The 22,941-nt window shown below is 36.8% G+C and overlaps 1 protein-coding gene across 7 annotated transcripts in view; it reads right to left on the bottom strand.

Moving 5' to 3' along the window:
- The window catches only part of MARK1 (microtubule affinity regulating kinase 1), a 56,990-nt gene that overhangs the window by 6,914 nt on the left and 27,135 nt on the right, over positions 1 to 22,941 (bottom strand). For 2 of the 7 annotated variants that reach the window (XM_038176182.2, XM_038176178.2), the window contains exons 4-16: positions 20,806 to 20,854; positions 19,630 to 19,695; positions 18,573 to 18,643; positions 17,474 to 17,530; positions 13,553 to 13,789; positions 13,343 to 13,462; positions 10,118 to 10,217; positions 9,421 to 9,533; positions 8,007 to 8,181; positions 6,887 to 7,080; positions 3,597 to 3,697; positions 1,285 to 1,446; positions 164 to 418 (exon numbers count right to left, since the gene is read on the bottom strand). In XM_038176182.2, the coding sequence (XP_038032110.1) occupies positions 164 to 418; positions 1,285 to 1,446; positions 3,597 to 3,697; positions 6,887 to 7,080; positions 8,007 to 8,181; positions 9,421 to 9,533; positions 10,118 to 10,217; positions 13,343 to 13,462; positions 13,553 to 13,789; positions 17,474 to 17,530; positions 18,573 to 18,643; positions 19,630 to 19,695; positions 20,806 to 20,854 (1,700 nt within the window). Of the gene's footprint in view, positions 1 to 163; positions 419 to 1,284; positions 1,447 to 3,596; positions 3,698 to 6,886; positions 7,081 to 8,006; positions 8,182 to 9,420; positions 9,534 to 10,117; positions 10,218 to 13,342; positions 13,463 to 13,552; positions 13,790 to 17,473; positions 17,531 to 18,572; positions 18,644 to 19,629; positions 19,696 to 20,272; positions 20,341 to 20,805; positions 20,855 to 22,941 lie in introns of those variants that run through there. The other 5 variants (XM_038176183.2, XM_038176181.2, XM_038176179.2 and 2 more) reach the window with 4 other exon arrangements.

Below are 22,941 nucleotides of genomic sequence, written 5' to 3'. Positions count from 1 at the left end.
CACGGAAGTACAAGGCAGGTTCTGGAAGGAACACAAAACAAGCAGTATTCTGACTAAATTTACATTTAATTCAGACTGTTAAACTGGAAGTTCTCAATGACTTTGCAAATATGGCCCTAGTTATAGGCTGGGCACTTTTTTTCTTAGAAATCGAGGTACTAACCTGCGAACAAACTTGGAAGTTATCTTGCTTATTATACCAGTTGATGTCCCTCTTCTAGCATGTGCAAAAGCACCGGTTTCATGTGATGGTGAGGCAGGTGGTCCATTGTAAGTGGCATTACGCCGCTCCCTTAGCTGCTCACCATGGAAAGTGCTTCGACTTGAACTCCCCCGAGGAAAGCGGGTTCGGTCTGGAGTAGTAGTGCTAATACTATGAGCAGACGGGGAAGCAGCAGGCACTCTTTGAGTTGCACTGCTGGGAAAACAGAAGCATAAATAAAGAGAAAGACTATGCTAGAAACCCTCCTACATGACAACCATTTCTCAAAGATAGAAAAAAAAACCTGCTCTCAATTTTTTCCCCTTTTTTCAAACCTGAACCCACTATTGATTGTTAAGATTCATGCTTGGAAAAAAATCAAGAGAGATTTTCAGTGTAGAATCCACCTATCTCATGTATTAAGAGCAATTAGAAAAGTACACACAAGTAATAGGACAAAGGAGAAAGGTTAAAGTCTTTAGTGAGATTTGAAACTGTTTCCCAGCCCTCTTCCTGAAAAACATGTTAATCAAAACCTTTAACATACAAGTATTCCAAAAACTTCAATATTTCTGAAGAAGTAACCAGCTGGCACAAATAAATTTTTAAAGCTATTTGGGCAGTTAATAGCAAGAGCAGCTACATTATGGTGCTTTCAGATAGAAATAAGCTTAGTAATCTCCAAAACCAAATGGTTAACATTTCAGTATTTCATATGAATTTACAGTGGTCTATGTTGTATGGTCCTGTCCAAACTAGTTAAATTTAAAACTAGAGAAGTTTTCCAGGAGCTTCCAGAGGGAGGCAGTCAAGGAACTTCTTTAAATGTACACAAACAGTGTGATGATCAAAATCAGTTTTAAATCATAGAATCATAGAATATCCTGAGTTGGAAGGGACCCTTAAGGATCATCAAGTCCAACTCTTGAAATCATCTGTAACACACCATATTACTTAAGAAACCTACTGTTTCGAAACAGAATGCAACAAGGCAGGTTTAAATTGATTACAAACATATTGGGAGTATATAATGAACTGAGGAACACAATTTTTTAAGCATTAAAGAAATAACAATCTGTTACCTTGGCCGGTAAGCTTCAGTGCCATCTTTGATGGTTGGCAGTGTAACTTTTATAGGATGACCAGAGGCAGACATAGACTTTTGATGTCGAGGCCGTGTTGATACAGCCGAAGCTACTGCAGAGCCTGCAGAAGATGTGCTACTTGCAGACATTTCTGTTAGACTTTTATCACAGCAGCAAGGCAGGATGGTCAGATAAACAAAAGGGGAAAAGAATAGTTAGAGTAAAACCCTATGGAAAGCGATTAGTCATTTTTTTCATTTAAAACATAGCAAGTGCTGTTTAAGTAATCATAAGACAGCATGACTAAGCTGCCTCCTAAACTGTAGTAAAGAATATGGAATCGTGAGTAAACCATTAAATGTTCATCAGTATTGTACACAAGAAAGTGTAAATCAAACTACCGTGTATGTTAAATTGGGCCTTTTCATTCCTCCCGCAAATAAAGCTTTACACATGTGTTATTTGAAGTGATAAAGAAAGACTATGCCAGCTACATGGAAATTGTCAAAAAATGCTGAAAAAATATTATAAAAGGCTTAAATGGAATCTCTTTTGCCAAGTGAATACCTTATTTTCAGTTAAAACTCAAACACCTAAAACTCAAAGCATGTTTTACTTGGAATTGCTGTCACATTGTCACTTGGTTCTTTAAAAACACAGTCACTTCCAAGTTTACTTTTCCTCTGGACTTTTGCATGGCGCATTAAGGAAAAGGTGGCTTCATTAGAAAGCTCTGATCTGTGGAAGAAATCAACTCATAGCAACCTGCAGCAACCACCCAGCAGCCATGAAAGCAATTCTGAATTATGCACCCCCCCCCCCCCCAACTTGTTTACCAAAAAGTTCAAAATTTTGCATTTTCTGCAAGTGGTTAAAATATTCTCAGGAGAGAAAGTTGTTCCCTTTAATTCTGATTAAGTATTCGAAAGTGTCTTTAGCCAAAATGTCTTTAGCCATTAAACAAAGGCATTACATTTACACGGAGCAATTAAGACATTGTTAGCCTCATGTCCATATTTTTTATCACTTTGCTTTCTGTCATGGTAACACACTCTGGAAAGCTATGCATTTGGAATTATGTGTACCATAAAGTTTGGTACTACACTTCTCAAGCAACACAAAAATGTATTATTTCTGAAAGACATCTTCAATACCTTGGAGAATATCAATATGCCACAAAAACGCCTCTGACAACGACAGCACTAGAATTTGCAAAACCCTCTGGTGATCAGTACCAGGGCTGCTGTGCTGGCTATCTTCCAAGAGATGAAAACCCTACAGACAAATGATAACTAAAACCCCCAAACCTACCGTTAAATAAGTATTGTAAGTGAAATAAAATTTTAAAAAGCTGTAAAAGCTCACTCGGGAGCTTACTGGTCTGACTGAAACAAGATTTGAGTATGCTAGCTTAAATCCCCATGAAGAAAGTTGCATTGCCCCCTGGGGCTGCAGAATCCCTCAGGCACAGAAAGGCTCTTCCCAAGTCTCACAGAGCAGCGCCTCCAGCTGCCTTCCACAGAGAACAGAACAGGCTACTCTGCTTCAAGCAAAATATTCACCTTCTGCATCAGCTCTTTCCCCCAGCCACTGCTAAACTGAGCTGAACCTTTCACGATAACAGTTCCTTCCATCAGTATTTGTATTTCTGCTTTGCCTAAGTGGCAAGGAAAGGATGAAAGTAGCAGAACTCTTCTGTTATGAATTTTTAAAAACAAAGTCAAATGACTTCAGCCAAACTACAGCTTTGCCTCCATAAACATAAGTGAAGTTGCATTAATAATGTATTAGCAACAACAGTCCCAAAGCTAAACCATATCTGTAGCAAACAAGTAAAGGTTTCAGATTCAGACTATTCTGATGATGGCACAAGATGTTCAGCTACACCAAACAACTGAAACAAAAATTCTTCCTCATTTTTCAAAAAGAACTGAGTATATTCATTCCACTGATGAAAAGAAGAACAACAACAACAAAATAAAAACCCACTGGAAAGCACTGCAGTCTTTTTTAAAAGATTTAAAAAAAAAAGAATTTTTTCTTTTTTTTTTTTTTTAAAAAAAGCACTTTTTGAGCAATTAAATGGGGAACTGAAAGAGGATCCAAAAAACAAGACAAAGACAGATCTACACTTACAATTTTAAATTTCATCACAATTCTAGAAGCTGTGGTGGAAGCAAAGATGAAAACACACAGTAAACTTTGTATTTTACACCATGCTTCACACTTGTGTTGATTTATTATATAACCTACTTCTATGCCTTAGTCTGCATATCCCAATTAACAACGCAAGAAAAGCTGAGGAATACCTGTTGTCCTTCCCATTCTGTATTGCAGAATAGCGATCTGAAGAACGTTCACAAACATAAGTGTTCCTTCTTGTCATTCCACTGCCAGAAAATACATTGTTCTAGAAGAAAATTAAGACCAAAATTAAATTACTTTGTTGCCTTCTACTACGTATTATGTTAAAAAAAAAAAAAACAAACACAAAAACAACAAACCTGAGACTCCAAAATTAAAACAGAATTTCAGCCACCCCTAATGCTTTCAAATGTACTAATCCGTCAACACAAATCAGTTGCATCAACAGGTATTCCTCCCCACCCCATACCTCATTCACCACCTCCTTACTATGCCATTGAAAGAACACTAAGAGAAAGCACAGTGAAACAAATGTCAACACAACTAAGTTTCTGAGTATTACTATCCAATTCCCACATCCTGCACTGCTGAATTATTTCACTCTGCGATCAAGAGCTGAAGCAACTAACTGAAATCCTTGAGAACACGTGCATCTGGCTCTTTTCAAGGCTTTCCTGTGCAAATTAAGTTGCTAACTAGAGCTCCACTCTTATGGTTTGTTGTTACTCTGTCAAAATGGATTTCAAGAGAAAAATTAGAATAATATTAATCTATGTCAGTCAACCCTGAAATTATCATGCAGAACACAGAGGAATTTTACTGTAAGAATTTACATAAGATGTGGTAAATGTCTTGTAGTAATGAACAATGATGGGACCTTCTCTCCCTCCACTACTAATTTTAGTTTGTGTGTATTTCATAAAATATCTGCAAACATTCTCCTCCTCCCCCTGTTAATCATAAAATAGCTGTTGAAGACTCGTGTGATTCCAAAATACACTAGTTTTGACAGAACATCAAAAACTGCAAGATCTATTGTGGATTTATGACACCCTCATCAACAGCTTTTCTGCTTTAGTATCTTCCCACAGAGATTCTTGAATAAACTGTTTCAAAGCCATTTCATAAGGAAAATTAACAAAGGCAATAAATATTTTTGAAATTGAAGTCAGACTAGAATCATAGACTAATATGACTGTTAATATGACTGAAGGTGATAAATATCTTGAGAAAGCTTGCCTTCCCTACACTATACTACCCTCAAAGCTGCACAAAAAAGCGTACAGATTTTCCATGTTATAACTATATGTTAACTTTAAGCATTTTTCAAAGAATAAAATAACTTCTTTCTGTGTAAGCTGTTCAACCGTAACTACTGTTGCAAAACCAAACATCTTTATTCCTTAATCTTGCCCATCACAAAGCTTAGCACAAAGCCCTCAAAATAGTAAAAGATGTAAATTATACCAATATAAACTTCAGTATTTGTAAGAAAACCAATTTCTCAATCTTCATAGCAAAGATATTCTATTTAACCAGACCTCACAAAGGAGAGAAATGCTTTTGACATACCAAGTTGTAACAGACATGACTAATAAGCTTTGGGGCAATATAGTTTTGGGAAAGTTCAGATATGAAATCTAAACTTAGGAGATGCAAAATTTCTGCACGCAATCTATGCAGCCTTTATGTCAAAGGTTCTGTGCAGGAAAAAAATGGTAAAAATTTGAAAAAAAATACTTAAAGCATCTCTGGATGCACTGAATACAAAGCCTGCAGGATGTCAAATGAACTTCAGTATTTATTTTGTTTAAAGAGAATCCTAGTAGAAATGTGTGTGATCTTCACAGAATATCCAAGATAGAAGACAGCAAGTACAATCCCAAAGGTAATGAGAATTCCTGCTTCCTGCCTACTGTACTAAAAGGTGGCCAAAACTTTTGTATTTAGTAGAACTTGTCTTAAATATCAAAAACTGTACTTCAATCTTACTTAACATTATAGCCCCTGCATACTTTTTTTTTTTGAACATGAATACCTGCTCCTATGCAGCATTTCATCATTTGTGTTCCAAACACTTATAATACTATACATGAACTTCCAAAAGACAAAGTAAATGCTTTCACATTAGGAGAGAGAGACTCTCCTACTTAGAACAAAGATGTCTAAGGCAACTATATGACAGTGGTTTATGAAACAACACATGATACGATAACAGAAGAATTAGCAAATTGATCATTTCCTAATGAAAGTATTAAGAAAAGAACAAGACATCAGAGCAGCCACACCAAAAGGAATCTAGGGGTTCTGGTTGACAGCAAGTTGAATATGAGCGAGCAGTGTGCCCTGGCAGCCAAAATGGCCAGCTGTACCGTGAGGTACATCAGACACAGCATTGCTGGTCGGTCAGGGGCAGGGATTGTCCTGCTCGGCTCTGCACTGGTGCAGCCTCACCACAAGTACTGTGTGCAGTTTTGGGTGCCACAATAGATAAGGAGGACATAAAACTATTAGACCATGTCCAAAGGAGGGCTACAAAGATGGTGACGGGTCAGGAGGGGAAGATGTACGAGGAGCAGATGATGTCCCTGGGTTTGTTCAGCCCAGAGCAGAGCAGGCTGAGGGGAGGCCTCATGGCGGCCTGCAGCTCCCTCACGAGGGGAGCGGAGGGGCAGGCGCTGAGCTCTGCTCTCTGGGGGCAGCGACAGGACCCGAGGGAACGGCATGGAGCTGGGACAGGGGAGGGTCAGGCTGGGGGTTAGGGAAAGGTGCTGCACCCAGAGGGTGGTCGGGCACTGGGGCAGACTCCCGAGAGAAGCGGCACCAAGCCTGCTGGAGTTCAAGAAGTGTTTGGACAACGCTCTCATATATTTGGTTTAATGTAGTCCTGTGTGGAGCCAGACGTTGGATGTGATGATCCTTCTGGGTCCCTTCTATCTTGGGATATTCTATGATTCTATGACATCAGCAGGCACACAAATAAGGGAACAAATGCGTTGTTCCCCCTCACCTCATCTCATTTCTGAAGTCCAAAATAAAGTGGTTTCACAAACAGGCATATTATTAGAAAAGATCATTCAGATGAAATCCCCAATTCAGAAAGTCCCTTCCTTGTGGATAACACAAGCATTAGAAACCAGGGACACTCAATATTGGCTCTGATCTTACATTATTTTCCTAAATATTCACAGTTTGTCTTGACAGACCTTCTTTTTACCCAAATCCAGACGTTCTCATGCTTACTGTTATGTTAGCGTTACAAAAAGTTGCAGGGGGGAAGGGAAAGGTTTATTTTAAGACACATTCACTGTAGCCTACTTCTGTCTGACAGAAGTTACCAGAAATAGGCTTAGTAGCTTATTCAGTAACCATTATGTCTATAGTAACATTATGCTGCAGATTCTGTTTAAATAGAGAAAAATAAACACAACAAACCAAACGCGCAGACACTCACACTGGGAACTGTGGTTGATTTCTTTCTTTCTGGACCCACAAGTGGACTTGCAGCCATCTCTCCTTTGGATCCCACTGTAGTGCTGCTAAGTTTGCGTGACACATCTTTGTCCCAGTCTTCTTTCTGTTCACTTTCCACACTGTTTGCCTGAGCCCTTTTTGTGTATGACACAGCAGGAGGAATTGATGGACCAACTGCCAAAGAAAAACAATATTAATAATACCTAAAAATAATCTCTTGCCCAAAATAGTTTTTTTTTTTTTTGATTCAGTCTAAATATAATCCCCTATCTGAACAACCATGACTGTAAACTCAGAACATATGCCAACCTATTAAACTGAGCTTTGACAGTCTAAGTTCTTGTTATCCACTCTCTACATTACTGATGTGCAGTTCAGAATTAGTTCACATTTCATATCAATATGTAAAACTTAAAGTAGTTTTAATTCTCAACCTTAAACCAATGCAATTCCTGCAATATCATTTTTAAAGAGAAATCAGAGGAAACTAATTTTGTATTAGTAGTTTCACATCAGCTGATGATCTCTTCCACAATATTGTTTTTTTTTTTTTTTTTTTTTTTTTTTTAAATGCCACACTAACGCAGAGGGAAAATACTGGAAAAATTAGAACAATATAAAATAGGCAAAAAGAAGGGCCAAACAATTTTAAAATGTTTCTAGTATCTGACAGTTCTCTCTATGAGAAAGAAAATTTTCGTTTAACGTTTTATATATAATGCACTCACTTTTGATGTAACCACTTTCATCTGAAAATGTTTCCTGCACACTTGGTCAAACTGTTGTCTTTGAGTAACAAACAAACTCCAAATGTACTGCTAAACATAGTGGTTTTCAAGTTTGAGTTGCTTCAGATCGGTATTTTGCCACTACCTACTAAACAGGAAACATCCTCAAACTCTTATTTAGTGAGTCAACCAAATAACAAATCCAAAAAAACTAAATCCATAAATTACATTGACCTAGATTTACCATAGAAACGTTCATACAGATAAAGCATCACAGCGGAGCATGACAAGACAACAAATGCACAGAGTGGTGGACCTGCCCGGTTCACAAAACACTGCACATTCAGACTTAAATTGTGTATGTTACTTTACTTGTTGGAATGTCATCCCCACCATGATCACTGAACCGCCGTTGTTTCTGATTAGTTGATATGCTCCGTTGGACCTTCAAGTGAGCAGGAGACTGTACAGAACTGTTGTTGAGGTCACTGCTGGGACGAGACCTTTGACCCAAGTTGCTGCTGGAGAGGGAATCACCTCCTTCAAACTACAACAAAAACATTTTTTCAAAGCATAAACAGAATTCATCACTACCAGTACTTTTACAGCATAATAAGTTGAAGAGTTCCAATCAAAAATGCTATCTTTTAAATTTAAAATTGTATTTGGAGTTCAGCTTTCTTCAAGATGAATTTTATCACTTCAGTGTTTTGTGTATTTTAGAAAATGTATCTAAAGCTAAATTAATAAATGGTCAAAATAAAAAATTAGAAGAATCTTGACAGTAGCAAAAGTTGTGTTGCTTCAAAACTTAAGCCAAAGTATTGCTCTCCCTGCCCTCCCCCCAACTTTTTTTTAATAAGTTCAAAGAGAATTTGTAGGACTGAGTCACAGCGTCTAAAAAAGCCAGTGTTATCGATTCAGGGGTTCTTTACAGCCTTTGAGATGTCTTTATAAGGTACATAACTCAGCTGCTGGTTTGATGATACCTAAGAAGTATAAATTTTAAGAGCAGTGGAAAAGAAATCTCTTCTTCCACGCAGTTAAAATCATTTTAGACCTATTCTCCCCATGCTCTGCTATCACAAGGGAATTCCGGTTCACAGATGTTGTGGGAAAAACATACTCATATCAGAACTACACTATCTTAGAAATGAAGGAAGGTCAATGAAGCAGCAGGAAGAAAAATCCTTCAAAAAAAGAAACCCTTGGTCTCAGCTTGGATTTCTTGCAAATACCTGTGGTCCAAAAACATCTGCAGATACCTCTAGATCCAAAAAGCCAAATGATTTTCTATCGCTTATGTATTAATTGCTATAATGAAATTATATATATATATATATATATATATATATATATATATTGCAACAGTATAAGTGAGAAAGGATGAGTAGTATATTTCTGAGAAAAAAGGATGACAACTTAGAAAAATAAGTGATTTAGTCATATTCTTAACTATTTCAGATTTTAACTGTAAACTATGACATAACAGGAAGGCTCAGCACTTAAAAGTCACACCACTCCAGATTAACAGCTAACTTCCTTAAAAAGCAGTTCAACATGTTTAAAAGCCAATGCCAAGATACTATGTTCAGACTATTCCTTCATATGGGAACTAACTAGATATCCAAGAGGATATTAAAAACAAGGTAAACAAATTACTGAAGTTAACAATTCCAAATTACTATTTTTATTTTTTTTCCACAATAGTTGATGAAATCATTGACAATCAGAATATTCAAACCAGACATATTTTAAGGCTAAGATGCAAAATGCAAGCACTTACTTCAGGTGGTTTTCTACCCAGCAGCAAATAAGTAGCCATGACTTCATCGTACTTTTGATTTACTAAAGATTCATGGATTTCTTCTCTTGAAAAACCCATAGTGACCATAATGTCTAGAAAGAGAGTTAGGGACATTAGCAGAATTATGCATTTGGGATTACATTTCAATTTTAAGAACATTAAAAATAAACAAACGATAAATCAACAAACTTGTGACGTAAAAGGTAACTAAAATTCAAATCATTGAGCATCTTTGCTGTGCAAAATCAAAAAAGTTACAACTCCTTGTTTTATTTTTTTCTGCTTCTTGAAAAATCTCAACATTATTAAATGTAATTCAACAAATAAAGCACTGGCAAATAGAAACCATGACAGCTATAGTGCCAAAGTATCTTTCTCTGACCATGGCAGATAAAAAATTGTTGCCCTCATAAAAAAGCCTGTTTGCTTTTGCCTTTTGAATTCTGTAATCCTATTTGTTCTTTCCTGCGCGTGTAGATTCATGTCAGCTCAGTCACAAGACTAGCTATAAGGAAGGCGTTGTAATAAAGTTTCTCATTTAAATAAAAAGAAAACATATTACTTGTATGATGAGCTTCATGAGCTTGTATCTGAAATTCTGTATAAGAATTTAGCTTGACTTCCAAGATAAAATTGCCTGTGTAAGCCATGTGTAACATCCTTGATGAAGCCTTACCTATTCTCTTGGTGTCATTGAAGTCTGGTTCGGGCTCAGTATATGGCTTTAATTCTTCTTCTTCGTGGCCAACATTCATCCACCGATCCTTCATAATTTGCTAAGTAAAGAAATAAGCATTAGTTCAATATGCCATTTACTGTACCCAATTAAAACTGTGCTAGCCAATGGGAAATAAGATAACTTGAAATTCATAATAATTTGAGTGTTGCTTTTTCCCTCCCACCTTTTCCCCCCTTAACATTTTACAGTTTCTCCTTTGACCTTTCACATTCTTTTTTTTTTTCCCATTAATTCATTCTCTATACTGTTTGTTTATCATTTACAACAAAAGCAACCAGCTGAAACATCAGAAAAACGATGAGAAGACTGCACTTCCAACAAACACAAGTCTTTCATTTTGTTCATTTCACTTCCATTGGTCCCTTAATCTTGTCTAGTTTAGAGACTGACACACTCATGCCCTAATCGTGGTTAAGGCCTCTGGACATTAGTACAATACAAACTATATCACAATAAATAATTTCTTCAAGTAATAACAAAGTGAGATTTTGAGATTTTAGAAACTAAGGACTATTTCAGAAGCACGCCTACGCTTCCCAGAGTCATTCATTTCAAGACCCTGATCCCAACTGCTCGTGTTTTTCTTATGCATCTTCTCACTGCACTTGAACTAAAGACTTTCACAGTTCAGCCAGTGGGGAAAATGCCTCTTAACTCTCTCTATGCCACGCAGATATTTACTTTAAAAATTTCTCCTGCATTCCTTGGAAAATTTCCTACTGTGGCTGGACCTTTTGTATGCCTGCAACAATGAGCAGCTGGAACATCTAACCACCACTACAATTTCTCCTTAAGAACATATTCATCTTTTTTTTTTCCTTAAAAAAAAAAAAACAGCTAAAAACAATTTTCCTCCTACAGCAACAGGCATACATGTCTCTTCAGGGACGGATGTTAATATCACTCACCAGACTGACAGAAGAGAGAAACAAGTGCCAACAAGTCAAGTTTCCCACAGGCTCCAAATATGACTCGCAAACACCGAATTAAGTTATCTCTCACAAAGAGCGAAAGACTCAATTTTCCACTGATATAACCAAATTCTTTGTATGCAGTGCTGCTGCCAAATTACAGACCCAAATAGCTGTATCCTTACAAGTACAATACAAAACTTTGTACTGGAGCCAGTTAGCATTTTGCTTACAAGATGACAAAGATTTGTTCAAAGTTCTGCCACAGAACTGATTTGGGGGCTTTTGAGGGGGCCAGAGGGAAGGGACTGTGAATGTTTATTGCTATATTGCATTTCTGGTACATATATCACGAGCTTACTTGACAATAGATTCTGTTATTTACTTGTAGCCTCGTGGCAACATGATAGGCTCCCAGAGTAATGCTACACGATCGGCAATTTTTATTTGTTTTTAAATGCTGTTAATTAAATCTAGAGTGAAGCACAATGGGATTTTTGGATGACATATCACACTGCTCAAATCCTACTTCCTTTTCTTCATCCTTCTTGAGTAGGCAAACCCAGCAATTCCCATTTATTGTATTTCATGTCTCAGGTATATGGTTCTACAGTTCAGTGTAAGCTACTCTAGGTTTACATTTCTTAAACATTATCTTCTTGCTATCTTCTGTCTTTGAAACACAAGATTTCACAGACATTCCGAGTTATTGTGCAACTGTTCAAACAGGTTCTTACAAGCAAGCATTTGGAAATTACACAAATGATCCCGTTCTGGGATCAATATTACATCTACGTAAGTTCAACTTAGCTGATTACAGAACAGCAGCCTTGGTCAGGGTATTTAAAGATCTGACTGTCATCAAACCAAACCGTATTCCATCCAACTAGATATTATTGATGAAGATTTCCTTGACTTTCAAGGCTAATAAAAATCTTGCCTGTTCTATCTCAAAAGTTTTAAATACATTCTATGTATTTTTAAAAGTGCTTATACAGAAGGAATAGCCATTTCTTTCTAAACCACGTACCATAGCTTTCTACTTTAACAAATGTGAGTTCATGAGCACTCATTTAAAACAAGTTTGTGATATCTCTTCCCCTTGCATTAGTGTACTGACAATTATCATCACTACTTCTAGTGCTGACTCAAGATACCCTTGAGCCACATAACATTTACTTACTCTCTTCCATACAATCTGACAACTATAGTTTCGTGTAAGGCTGCTATGTAACACCTCTCTCCAGGGATAAAAGGGAAATTTAAAAGAATTGGAAGACACCATAGTATCCAGAATTAACGTTAAATTAGAGCCGAAGAGAAACAGCTGAAAGTCCAGAGAAGTTTGAGAAAAAGAAAATTTATTTCCTAAAACTGAAAAACAACATGGGAAAAAAAATAAAATATTTCACCATCTTGCAGTGATCTAACTCTTATCACTCTGTCCTCTAGATGGTAATAAGTACAGCATAATTAATAAATATCCATCAAACAGACGTCATCACTCTGCTCTCTTCATACAGATTATTTTCAATTTAGAACTATTTATATCAAGTCAAAAAAGAGTTGTCAGCTTCAAAGAAGTTGCATGCAGACAGAGCTCAGTAAATGTATGCTTCCTTGAACAGGTAGGTAGCATCCATGCCAGGAAGCAGAAGTCACACCAAAACAAATATAAAGCTGCTTAAATGGGATTTAATCTCTGGAACACTATCCACTGCTGCACAACTGTACTCAGAAAGAAGAAACAAAGGTCACTGGTGATTAACTCATGCAAATACTATTTTAAAAGCATTCTGTTTATCTCCTGCTCTACTTTCATCTCTATGGTAAGTAGGTGTTATTCTCAGAAATGCTTATAGTACAGCTGGGTGCTATTTTTCTGTTCCTGAAAAACTCCTCAAAGATAAAGATATTTACAATCTTGTCCTGTTTTCCCCACATTTCGAGTCTATTATCTGATCCAAACAAGCGTGAGCACTTTGCGCTTTGAAACACTCTGAAATGACAGTCTTTAGTCAGCTGCAATAAAGATACCTTAATTGACACCTTTATATTCAAGCTGCATTGTTTCTGGTATGTTTCCTAAGTTTTGTGTTTGTTTGTTTGTTTTGTTAACACAAATAAAACTTTCAGCCCTTAAAACAGGAAATACCGATCATGAGTAAATATAGAAACATTAAGCAATTACTGCATTTTGCTCATTATTAAATTTCAAAACCTTTTTTTTCTTAAAGACGAAATTACTTACTTCCAAGCTGCCTCGTTTTATTGGATTCAGTACTAGTAGCTTCTTAAGTAGATTTTCACAGTCTGTGGACATATAGAACGGAATACGGTACTTCCCCCTCAGTACTCGCTCCCTCAATTCCTGTAAAATAAAGTTTTAAAAGATGAACCTATAAACGATATTGAAGATTTTAAAGACAATAAAAGTCAAGATTTCATATTGTAACCCTACCTTTAGGTTCTGACCATCAAACGGCAATGATCCGCTTACTAGTGTGTACAAAATCACCCCAAGGCTCCACACGTCTACTTCAGGACCATCGTATTTCTTTCCTTGGAAAAGTTCAGGAGCAGCATAAGGCGGGCTTCCACAAAATGTGTCCAGTTTATTACCAACTGTAAATTCATTACTAAAACCAAAGTCTGCAATCTTAATGTTCATATCTGCATCAAGTAGAAGGTTTTCTGCCTAAAAGGAAAGTGAAAGAGGAAAAGGACAAGCTATGTATAAGATCAATACACTACAGTACATCGTTTAATCAATAAATGCAAAAGTGTTTCATTTTCTGTATCTTTCTTGCAGAAAGAAAGGAACTAATCCTCCTTAATATATGGCTAAGACTGAAAATTGACTATATTTACCCAGGAAAATAGAACTGTTCGGTTTAAGACTGAAGCATCTAGACATCTCAGAACAGCAATTTCAGCTTTTGAAAGGTTCATGCCAACTTCTGACACCAAGGAGCATGTACTAAATTTCAGATCTCTTCCATTTTGGTGGGATAGACGATAAAAGGCATTTAAAAGAAGATCTCTTCTGCTTGCAAGATGAAACACTTCACACCACATGCCTTAACTTAGCATCCCGTGCCAAAAAAATTCTCCCTCCTTTATTGCTAGCATTTGCTTTAGCAATAACATCACCAAGGTATTTAATACTCTATTACGTTGCACATGAAAAATGCATGTATTATACATCTCGTAATATTAATGGCTGTTCAGCAACCACCATGTGCATGGAATGCATCACATATACATCTATGCAATCACTCAAGAACCTGGACAATCAGTGAACCGCATCTTACACTTAACATCAGAAGATAAAAAAGAGTGTGGTTAGAGAAATACTAATACTTTACTGGAAAAGAATAAAGTGCATTTCTTAAGATACAAGAATGCAATGTGCACAGCAGAACTGGATAATGTTTGTTCATCTAACTGTATCCAGGCTCCTGACGTGTCCAGGCTCCAGATGTACATATCAACAGCACAATTACTTCTCAGTAACTGAGAAGTGCAAGAATCCTTCTCTTTCAATAGGAGGACAGACATTAGCCAAAGTGCAGGATTCTCTTAATTGGCAAACATCAGCTTTATAGCAAACACGGAAGTCTCTCATTGGATATTGTGTTCAGAGTTGAGCCCTCTTTGAAACAGATGGAAAACTGTTCTTTCATTCTACTCAGAGAAGGGAAAAACAAACAAACAAAACAAAGACAAGAAAACAAATTCCGCAAATATCTTAGTTTAGGATCACTGAAGCAGCAATTTGTTGCTTACTTTACTAAAAAAAAAAAGGAAAGGAGAATCAACAACCAGCATATCAAGCCAATAGACATGAAACAGAACAAGTTATATTTTATTCCTGTAAAAGGTTAAATTCCAACCAACTTTCCTGAAAAATATTTTATTTTCCCAATTCATGACCTGTAATCTCAGCTGGTTCCAGCTGATATGCCTGCAGACAGATCCACAGAGCTATTTTCCAGATTTGACAGCCTTCTACATTACTGCACAAAGACTTCATTTTCCTTGTGGTGAAAACATTACTGTCAGTGCAGCTGCTCTGCGATTACAATAGCCCTCCTAGTTCAACAGTACTCTGTTACTCAAACACCCTGCACTTTTAGGTTTCTTTCTTAAACAAAAACATCAAAAACAACTAACCAAAAAGAACCCTTATTAATATGCCAAATAACAAGACTATGCTCTTGTTGGTTACATGTTCAGAGCAAAAGCGTTAACACTGAAAGGGCACAATAAGCTTTGTCCATCACAGTACAAGCAAAGCTGGGTTCCTTTATAGCACTTTGTACGCAAGCTGTTTAGGATCACTGAAACAAATTGAAGGGAGACAGGTTAAGTAGCAAGGGGCCTTGTTCTCCTCTTCTGCTGGAATAGGCTGGACAAAATTGCAGATTTTCTTATGCTTCTTCCCACTTTAGTCTGAAGTAACTTACATTTATTAGAGCTTACCCTTTCTCTTATAAAAGCGAAAAAAAAGCTTATCAAATCTCCAGCATGGTGCTAGACCTCAGTCATGATGGTGCTAATGAAGTAAACTGGTCAGTCATGCTTGTAACTTGGAGAAAAGCAACAGAAGCAGATAACTTTAAAGTTGCCTCTTCCTTCTCTCCAGCTCTATGCAAAGAGTTTTAAGTGAGACAGAGATGACACACAATGTTTGGAAAGGAGAGAGGAAGTGAGAGCACATCCTCAAAACCATACGTATAGTCCTTTTACTCTGGATAATGTATTTTCCGTTGGCTAGGCTGACTAGCTCTTAATCACACCTAGCGCTGAACTTTTCAAATGAGTCTAGCATAACTCCATCCAAGAGAAAGTGGAGAGAGGAAAGCAAACAAAGAAATTATTTTGGAGCCTGCCTGCCTGCTCTGCAACAAGGAAGAAGACCAGCAGCAGGTCACTTAGGACAGATGGTAAAAGGGATATCATGTGAATACTGCAGAGCAGTTTTCTATAGTCTTGTGAGCTCTGCAGAGAAGCGTATGCATGCTGTGCAACTAAGAAATGAGTGAAGGGTGGAGGCTGTAACGGGCTCTATGAGAAAGAGCAAGATGCAGGATGCTAAATAAATGCAGCAAGAGTTAATTACATAGCTGGGCAGAACAAGCAAGCGCCACATAAGGGTGAGGAGATGGCCGGTTCCTCCCTCCTACCCACAGTCATAAGTAGTAAGAGGTCGCCAGCGAAAAGGGGCTTCTTCAGCTCAACCAACACATCTCCAAGTACAGTCTTCTAGAAAGCCCAAAAGCAATGGTGGCAGCAAGCTCCAGAGAGCTGACAAAATATTTGCAGATGCTAAACCCCCATGCAAGAAGAGTACTTTTTTTTTTTTTTAATTTAATTAATTAATTAAAAAAAAAAAAAACAAAAACAAAAACAACACTTTTAATAAGATCCATCCCTTTCCTTCCATCCTCACTTAGAAGCACTGGCCATTCAATAGTACCTCCGATGCCACATACTAACAGTCCCGGTAAAGGAGGACTCAGCAGAAAGCGATGCATTATCCAGCACCATATGCACATGCAGGAGAAGACAACTCAACAAGAGATTTGTAAGAAAGAGGTTGAAAGCATGCTGCGGTATACTGTAAGGAATTTAGAGAAAATACACTGGTGAAATAAAAACTTAGGAATAACTCAAGCTCAGCTTTTCACAAATATTTAGATTTATTAGCAAAAACAAACAAAAAAACAAAAACCAACTATACCAGTGTTTTCTTTTTAAACACAGAGACATTAAAACAAGAGTACAAGCAAACTTTTAAATGGGTGAAGATCTTGTGTCCAAGTCTTATCATATCTAAGTTTGGCATGAAGACAACTTCAGACTAAAGGCTTAGGTTGCACATACAGTAGCAGTAATTTTGGTTTACCTTCAATTTATTTTCTGGCCTAAATTAAACAATAAAGTATAAACCAGAAGTTCAAATTGATTTTGATTAAAAACCTAATATATTTCTTATTAATCACTAAGAAATGTATGGTCTACATATCTTGCGATATATTTTTTTAATTGAAAATATTTTAATTAAGTGGTGTTGACTGCTGTCATTGAAATTCTGCAGCTTCAATGTGTAGATATCTACGCCAGCAGGTATAATACTTTAGAGAACACGTTTTTCTCCTAGAGCCAAAACTGGGATGAAAGTAACACATGTTCTATTCTTGTATTGCCTGTTTCAGCAGGCAAACTACATTACATTTGTGCTTTAGAAAATCAGGAATAAAACACAAACAAGTGATAGAACATTCACATGTTCAGAGTCTATGGCAAGGAGAAGTATATAGGATGAAATTAAGTCTACACTGTCAATCAGTAAAGCTAAGAATGAATAACAGCCTACCTTAAGATCACGATGAACTATGCATTTCTGATGACAGTACTGCACAGCAGATACAATCTGAAACAAGATGATCAGTGAAATATTTTAGCTCAACCTCAGCATCAGTTTTTAAGTATCAGCAAGTAATTTTAGCTCCTGATATGATTCAGCTAAACATAATAAAGTTAAAACATAAAGCCTTCATTTTAGAAAAATATTCATGTAAGTTTCTTTACAGTTCAAATATTAAGACTAGAAAATCCCTAAGAGCAGCTCATCTTGTTATTAAAAAGTTCTATATATACTCCTCAAGGTAACAAGAAAAACGTCTATTTTAAATGCTGATCACACCATTCCAATAGCTATAAAGAGAAATCAAAATTCTCTTTTTCGAAAAACAAGAGATGTATATTCCACCTTACATTTTATACTCCAAAATAGCAGCATACCTGTGCATTAAACTGTTAGCAAAATAGTTTGTTACACGTTTTCATACATATCTTTTGCATATATATGTGTACATATATATATATATATATTTACACATGTATAATATAAACAAGTCTGAAACAGCAAGTAAAAAGCAGGTTCTTTACATGTAAACCATATACGTTAATTCTGGAAAATACCAAATTTTGTTTGTTTCTTTCTTAAAGCTTTTCACAAAAAGTGTTTTAATAACTAAAAACAGTTCAAGAAAAAGATTAGGATGTGAATGTTTGGAAGTAAGAATCTAAAAACTTGTTATGGAATATCTGTCATACAAAACAATGTGACATAATACAGCAATATACGTGCGATAATATCAACACCTGTAGATAAAGTGTCTGTTAAATACTAAAATATTCAGAAAAGAATTAAAGCCTCAAGTGAGTCACAATAAAAGATGTGGCTCCTAGGAACATCCACTAAAAAGAATGTAAGACAGTCTATTACTATTTTTAGATACTACGTAGGAAGCAGATATTTTTTCTCTTCAGGGATTTTTTCCACTCCAGCTTTAATAAACATTACCACAACAATGAACTTCTCTTTAAGCAAAAGAAGTATGCACACACTCATGTCTATCTAAAAATACCATAAATAGAAACAAAAGAAAGAGTGAATGTTAATTTCATACCTGCCTGAATTTTGCACGAGCCTCTTTCTCTTTCATTCTTCCATGTGCAACTAAGTAGTCAAACACTTCTCCTAAACATGAGAAGGATAAAACATCAGTTCTAGTGCTCAGGTTTTATTTTTGACTGTCAAGCACAATCAAGCAATGCTTGAAAACAAACCCTTCCCTTTTCCAGAGAGGAGAGAAATGGAAGCAGCCGGGAAAAAAAATCCTTTTTACTGTTTGCATTCATTTGCTTTTTTTCACACGTGTATGAGTCAAGAAATACAAAAATTGAAACTTTCATACTAAAACTTCCTCAACTTTTCGAAATTAATTTATTTTAAAAACACTGCAAAACATAAAAAAAAGTGGTCATGAAAAATATTTGTCAGATATAAAATAATCCAGGAAACAAATCACTTCTTATATATCAGATTTGTTTCACCTATCTCTAGCCATCTCACTTCACAGCGTACGTATTACTTCCTTTTTTTCTTCCTCATTGTTCTCTTTCCAATAAAGCTGCTCAAATTCCTTTCAGATCCTCATCTTTGCACTATGTGACCAACACAGCTTTTCCTAACATCATTAGCCTTGTGCTAGACTCCCTCTGCACATTCAAACAATTCCCATTCAGATGATAAGCAGCTTCCCAAGCATGCACCCACTGTCCATCATGCTCTCTATGATCCCTTTCTCTTGTTCCTTATTTCCATCCCCTGGACCTGCCTCTCCAAGTGCTTTAGCATGCATTTTCAAGGTAAAATGAGGACTACTGCTTGCCTAAATATAGCACATCAGTACCAAGTCAAGTTTTCACCCAGAATAGGCACCAAGTTTTCTGCAGTAAACCTCAGATCAGTAACTACCCTTAAGCACAAAACTAACAGGCTACTTTACAGAACATTATGCAAGCAAAAAAGATTTTGCCCTGGGAGGTCTGCTAGTATCGTTGTGAAGGGCAAACTGGAATAGCCCATTAATCATAAAATCCTTAAATTGTTCCTAGGCATGCAACCGGCATGGCTTTCTGTATTTCAGTTTATCCTTAAAGCAGAATTAAGAATCCACTTACCCCCACTGGCATATTCCATTACCAAATACAATGTCTTTTCTGTTTCAATAACTTCAAATAATTTTACTGCAAGAAAAATGAATGAGAGAGAGATTGCAGCAGGGAGTAAACGCACAATGCAAACAAAAAAAAAAGCCTTATTCATGAAGTGAGTATAATTTATTGCCAGTGAGAACACTGCACTGTAAGAAAACTCTATAACCTTTAGGTTAGCATTCTTTTGAGGGAAAAAAAAAAAAAAGCAAAATTAATTTCAGGGTTGATAATAAAGCATATTAATTTACGATTTCCTCAGAAGTTTATGCACACTATACAAACAAGTTCATGCTGGAATTAGTGTTTAATTTGACAGACTTCTGCAAGATCATACAAGCCTTCTCTGTTCTACTAGTAAACTGCTCCCAGTTAGAAACTTGAGATGCTGACCAACTAAAAGCTGAATAGGTACCAGAACTGTTAGGAGTTCTCAGTCTCTCCTCAGATGCCAACCAGTAACCACTCTTAAAACAAACACAATCTCATCACCACCCCCCACAAAAACACAAAAACCAGCAGAAGCTGAGAATGCTGGAAAAGCAACAAACGACTCAAGGGATGAAAGGGGAGTGCCTAGCATGTAGGAACTTGTATGCCTTGTCCATACCTTGTATGCAACAAGCCCTCTGGCCGATTCAGGAGCATTAAGTGTCTCTGGAACAAGACTGTCCAGCCCTCCTCAGCCAGAAGAATTGTCATCACAAAGTAAGGCCCTGAAGCTGTGGGGCAGGTGAAAGAACTAAAGCAGAAAGGGAAAATTACATACTTGGCAATTCTAATTTTCTGGAAATATCAGGCGGCAGGAGTCTTTCCTAGGCTGAAATAGTGGAGCTTTGCTTGTTTCACCTAAGGAACTCATGTGATTTCAGTGTAAAGAGGGGAATTTGGGCCCTCAGTGGACCAGAGTGCTCTGTGATGCTGTTTCCCTTGACTGAACAACTTATCTCCTCACATCAAAACTCTTCTTTCAAACAGGGACAATGAGGTAGGTGAGGCAATGAACACTTACTGTCCTATTATCTCAAAAAACTTTAAGGAAAAAAAAAAGCATAGCTGTGAAGTATACTCAAAATAAAACCAAAAGAGTAAAGTATAAACAGCATAAGAATAAAAAAGTCTGCAGAAATGCAGGACTCCTACCAATATTGGGATGATTCAGTATCTTCATTATTCGTACTTCTCGAAACAACTGTTAAGGAAGCAAGACAACATTCTTAAAGAGCGTTTATTAGGGAAAAGTTACTCAAGATAAGCAATTTTATAAGGAGTGGCATAAACCATATGTTCCATATGTTAAAAAGAAAAAGCATAAACCATAGGGATTAACATTAGCATAAAATGTTCTATTTCTATGGGTACATAAATATAATGCACTGAAGTCCAAAAAATGAAATCCACATATTATAAATTATGTAATAACCAGTAATAGCTAGGACCATAAATTACTACCAGATCTATACCGAAGCCACACTAATTTTTAAGCTTTACACAGACACAGATAAATTTTATAGCCCTTCCTGGAGTAACAATTTTTAGAGTTTCCATTGACCAAAAATAACTGAATTTTGCGCCGATAGTTTTGGTTCCTGGCAAGCTCAGTTAACTACCCTGAGTACATACATAAGTGTGGGTGCACGTACAAGGTGTACTACTACTGCTACAAAGTCTCATACATCAACGTTACAACAGAATTATAGACTGGGAACCCTGATATCCCAGTCCTTACGCTCCAGAGGTGAAGCGAGCAAATTCCCTTTCCTCACAAGTGCCCGATCCTACACTGGGTCACAGACATCTTTCCTTTCCCTTCTCTTTCCTGCCAAGGCAGGAAGGTTTTATTTATTGAAGTCTGCTTGATGATCCTGAGTCACATAATTAAAAACAACTGGAAAAACTTACAGCCCTGGATATATACATTTAAGACCAGAAAGAAGATAGAGCATTAAGAGGTTTCTGCTCTTGCATTTTTAGCATTTTTGAGTTTGGTTTTACCAATTAAAGAAGACGCGGAGCAAGAGTAACCAAGGGGCTCAAAGGGAAGACAGAAGCAACCCGAAAGCAACAACATATTTCTGCTACCCTGTGTTTGAAGCTGTAAACACTGGCAACCCTGCACTGTTTTACTTCAGTGAACAGCATATCCCCACTGTCTACGTTATTCACTATGCTGCACACTCTCTAATCCCAGTAGGATGCTGAAACGCAGGGACAAAAGCTCACTGTCTTCAGCATAATGTTTAGCTATTTTGCAAATGTATTAGCACTACACGTCGTTCTTACACAGAAACTTGGCTCAACGGAGAAGTGTGCTGTGGCTGTTATGCTCGTCTGATGTCTCAGAGGACACCTCTTGGTTTCAAGACTAGTCTCGTTGATTCAGATGCTACCTTTGCAAAAGGGCACGATGATGCAAGCTACAGACCGAACACGTCCTGAAAGAGTAGCACTTTAGTTTGTATATTGTAATGCCTACAAAGGCAGTCCTCTGGGACAACACGAGCAATATGATGCAGTTCACTCATGTTCAAAATGTAATGCAATGCGCTAGTATGAACCTTAGCAAATATTCTTCCCTGTTCACAAAGCCAGTTAAAAAAACATCACATCAGGCTGTTCTTTGAGCATTATTTTTTTCTCAGTACTTGAATTTGTTGCACAAAAAATAAAAAGGTTCTTCAGGTAAATGAATTCATCAGAAGCTAACAAATCTAAATCGACAGACTGCACAATACGACAGCTTCAGAAGAAATACTAAGCAGATATATGCAAAATTGCAATCCCTGCCAGACTTATTTCGCACCTTAGCAGTGCCACAGTTGATATAAAAGTTATAGCAATGAACACGTCTTAATAAGTAGGATTAAAATATTAAATTTCTATAAATAATTTCAAATCTACAAAAAACACCATTAAGAAACACAATTTTACATGGAATTATTCTATTCAATACTTTCACTGGATTTAAAAGTTTACTAATTGGTTTAAGATTCAAATTGATTTCATAGTGACGACAGCTTTCATTCTACATATGTAATTTTTTCATTCAGAAAGGAAACGGACATAAAAGTCTGTTTTCCTCTATACAGAACATTACTGACAACTAGCCTGATGCATACACTTTGTCATGTGAAACACTGACTTGCTCAGGTTCTGATTAGAAGACATCACCAAGACCCAACGTATGGGCCTATGTTTATTCCATACAAACTCCAACAGATTCACCACCACCACCCCCACCTTCATGCATTAGATATCCTGTTGACCGACATTTTTCAG

Source organism: Anas platyrhynchos, chromosome 3 (genome assembly GCF_047663525.1).
Source record: "Anas platyrhynchos isolate ZD024472 breed Pekin duck chromosome 3, IASCAAS_PekinDuck_T2T, whole genome shotgun sequence".
NCBI classification, from domain to species: Eukaryota; Metazoa; Chordata; class Aves; order Anseriformes; family Anatidae; genus Anas; species Anas platyrhynchos.
This window is presented reverse-complemented; position numbering and strand designations above follow the sequence as displayed.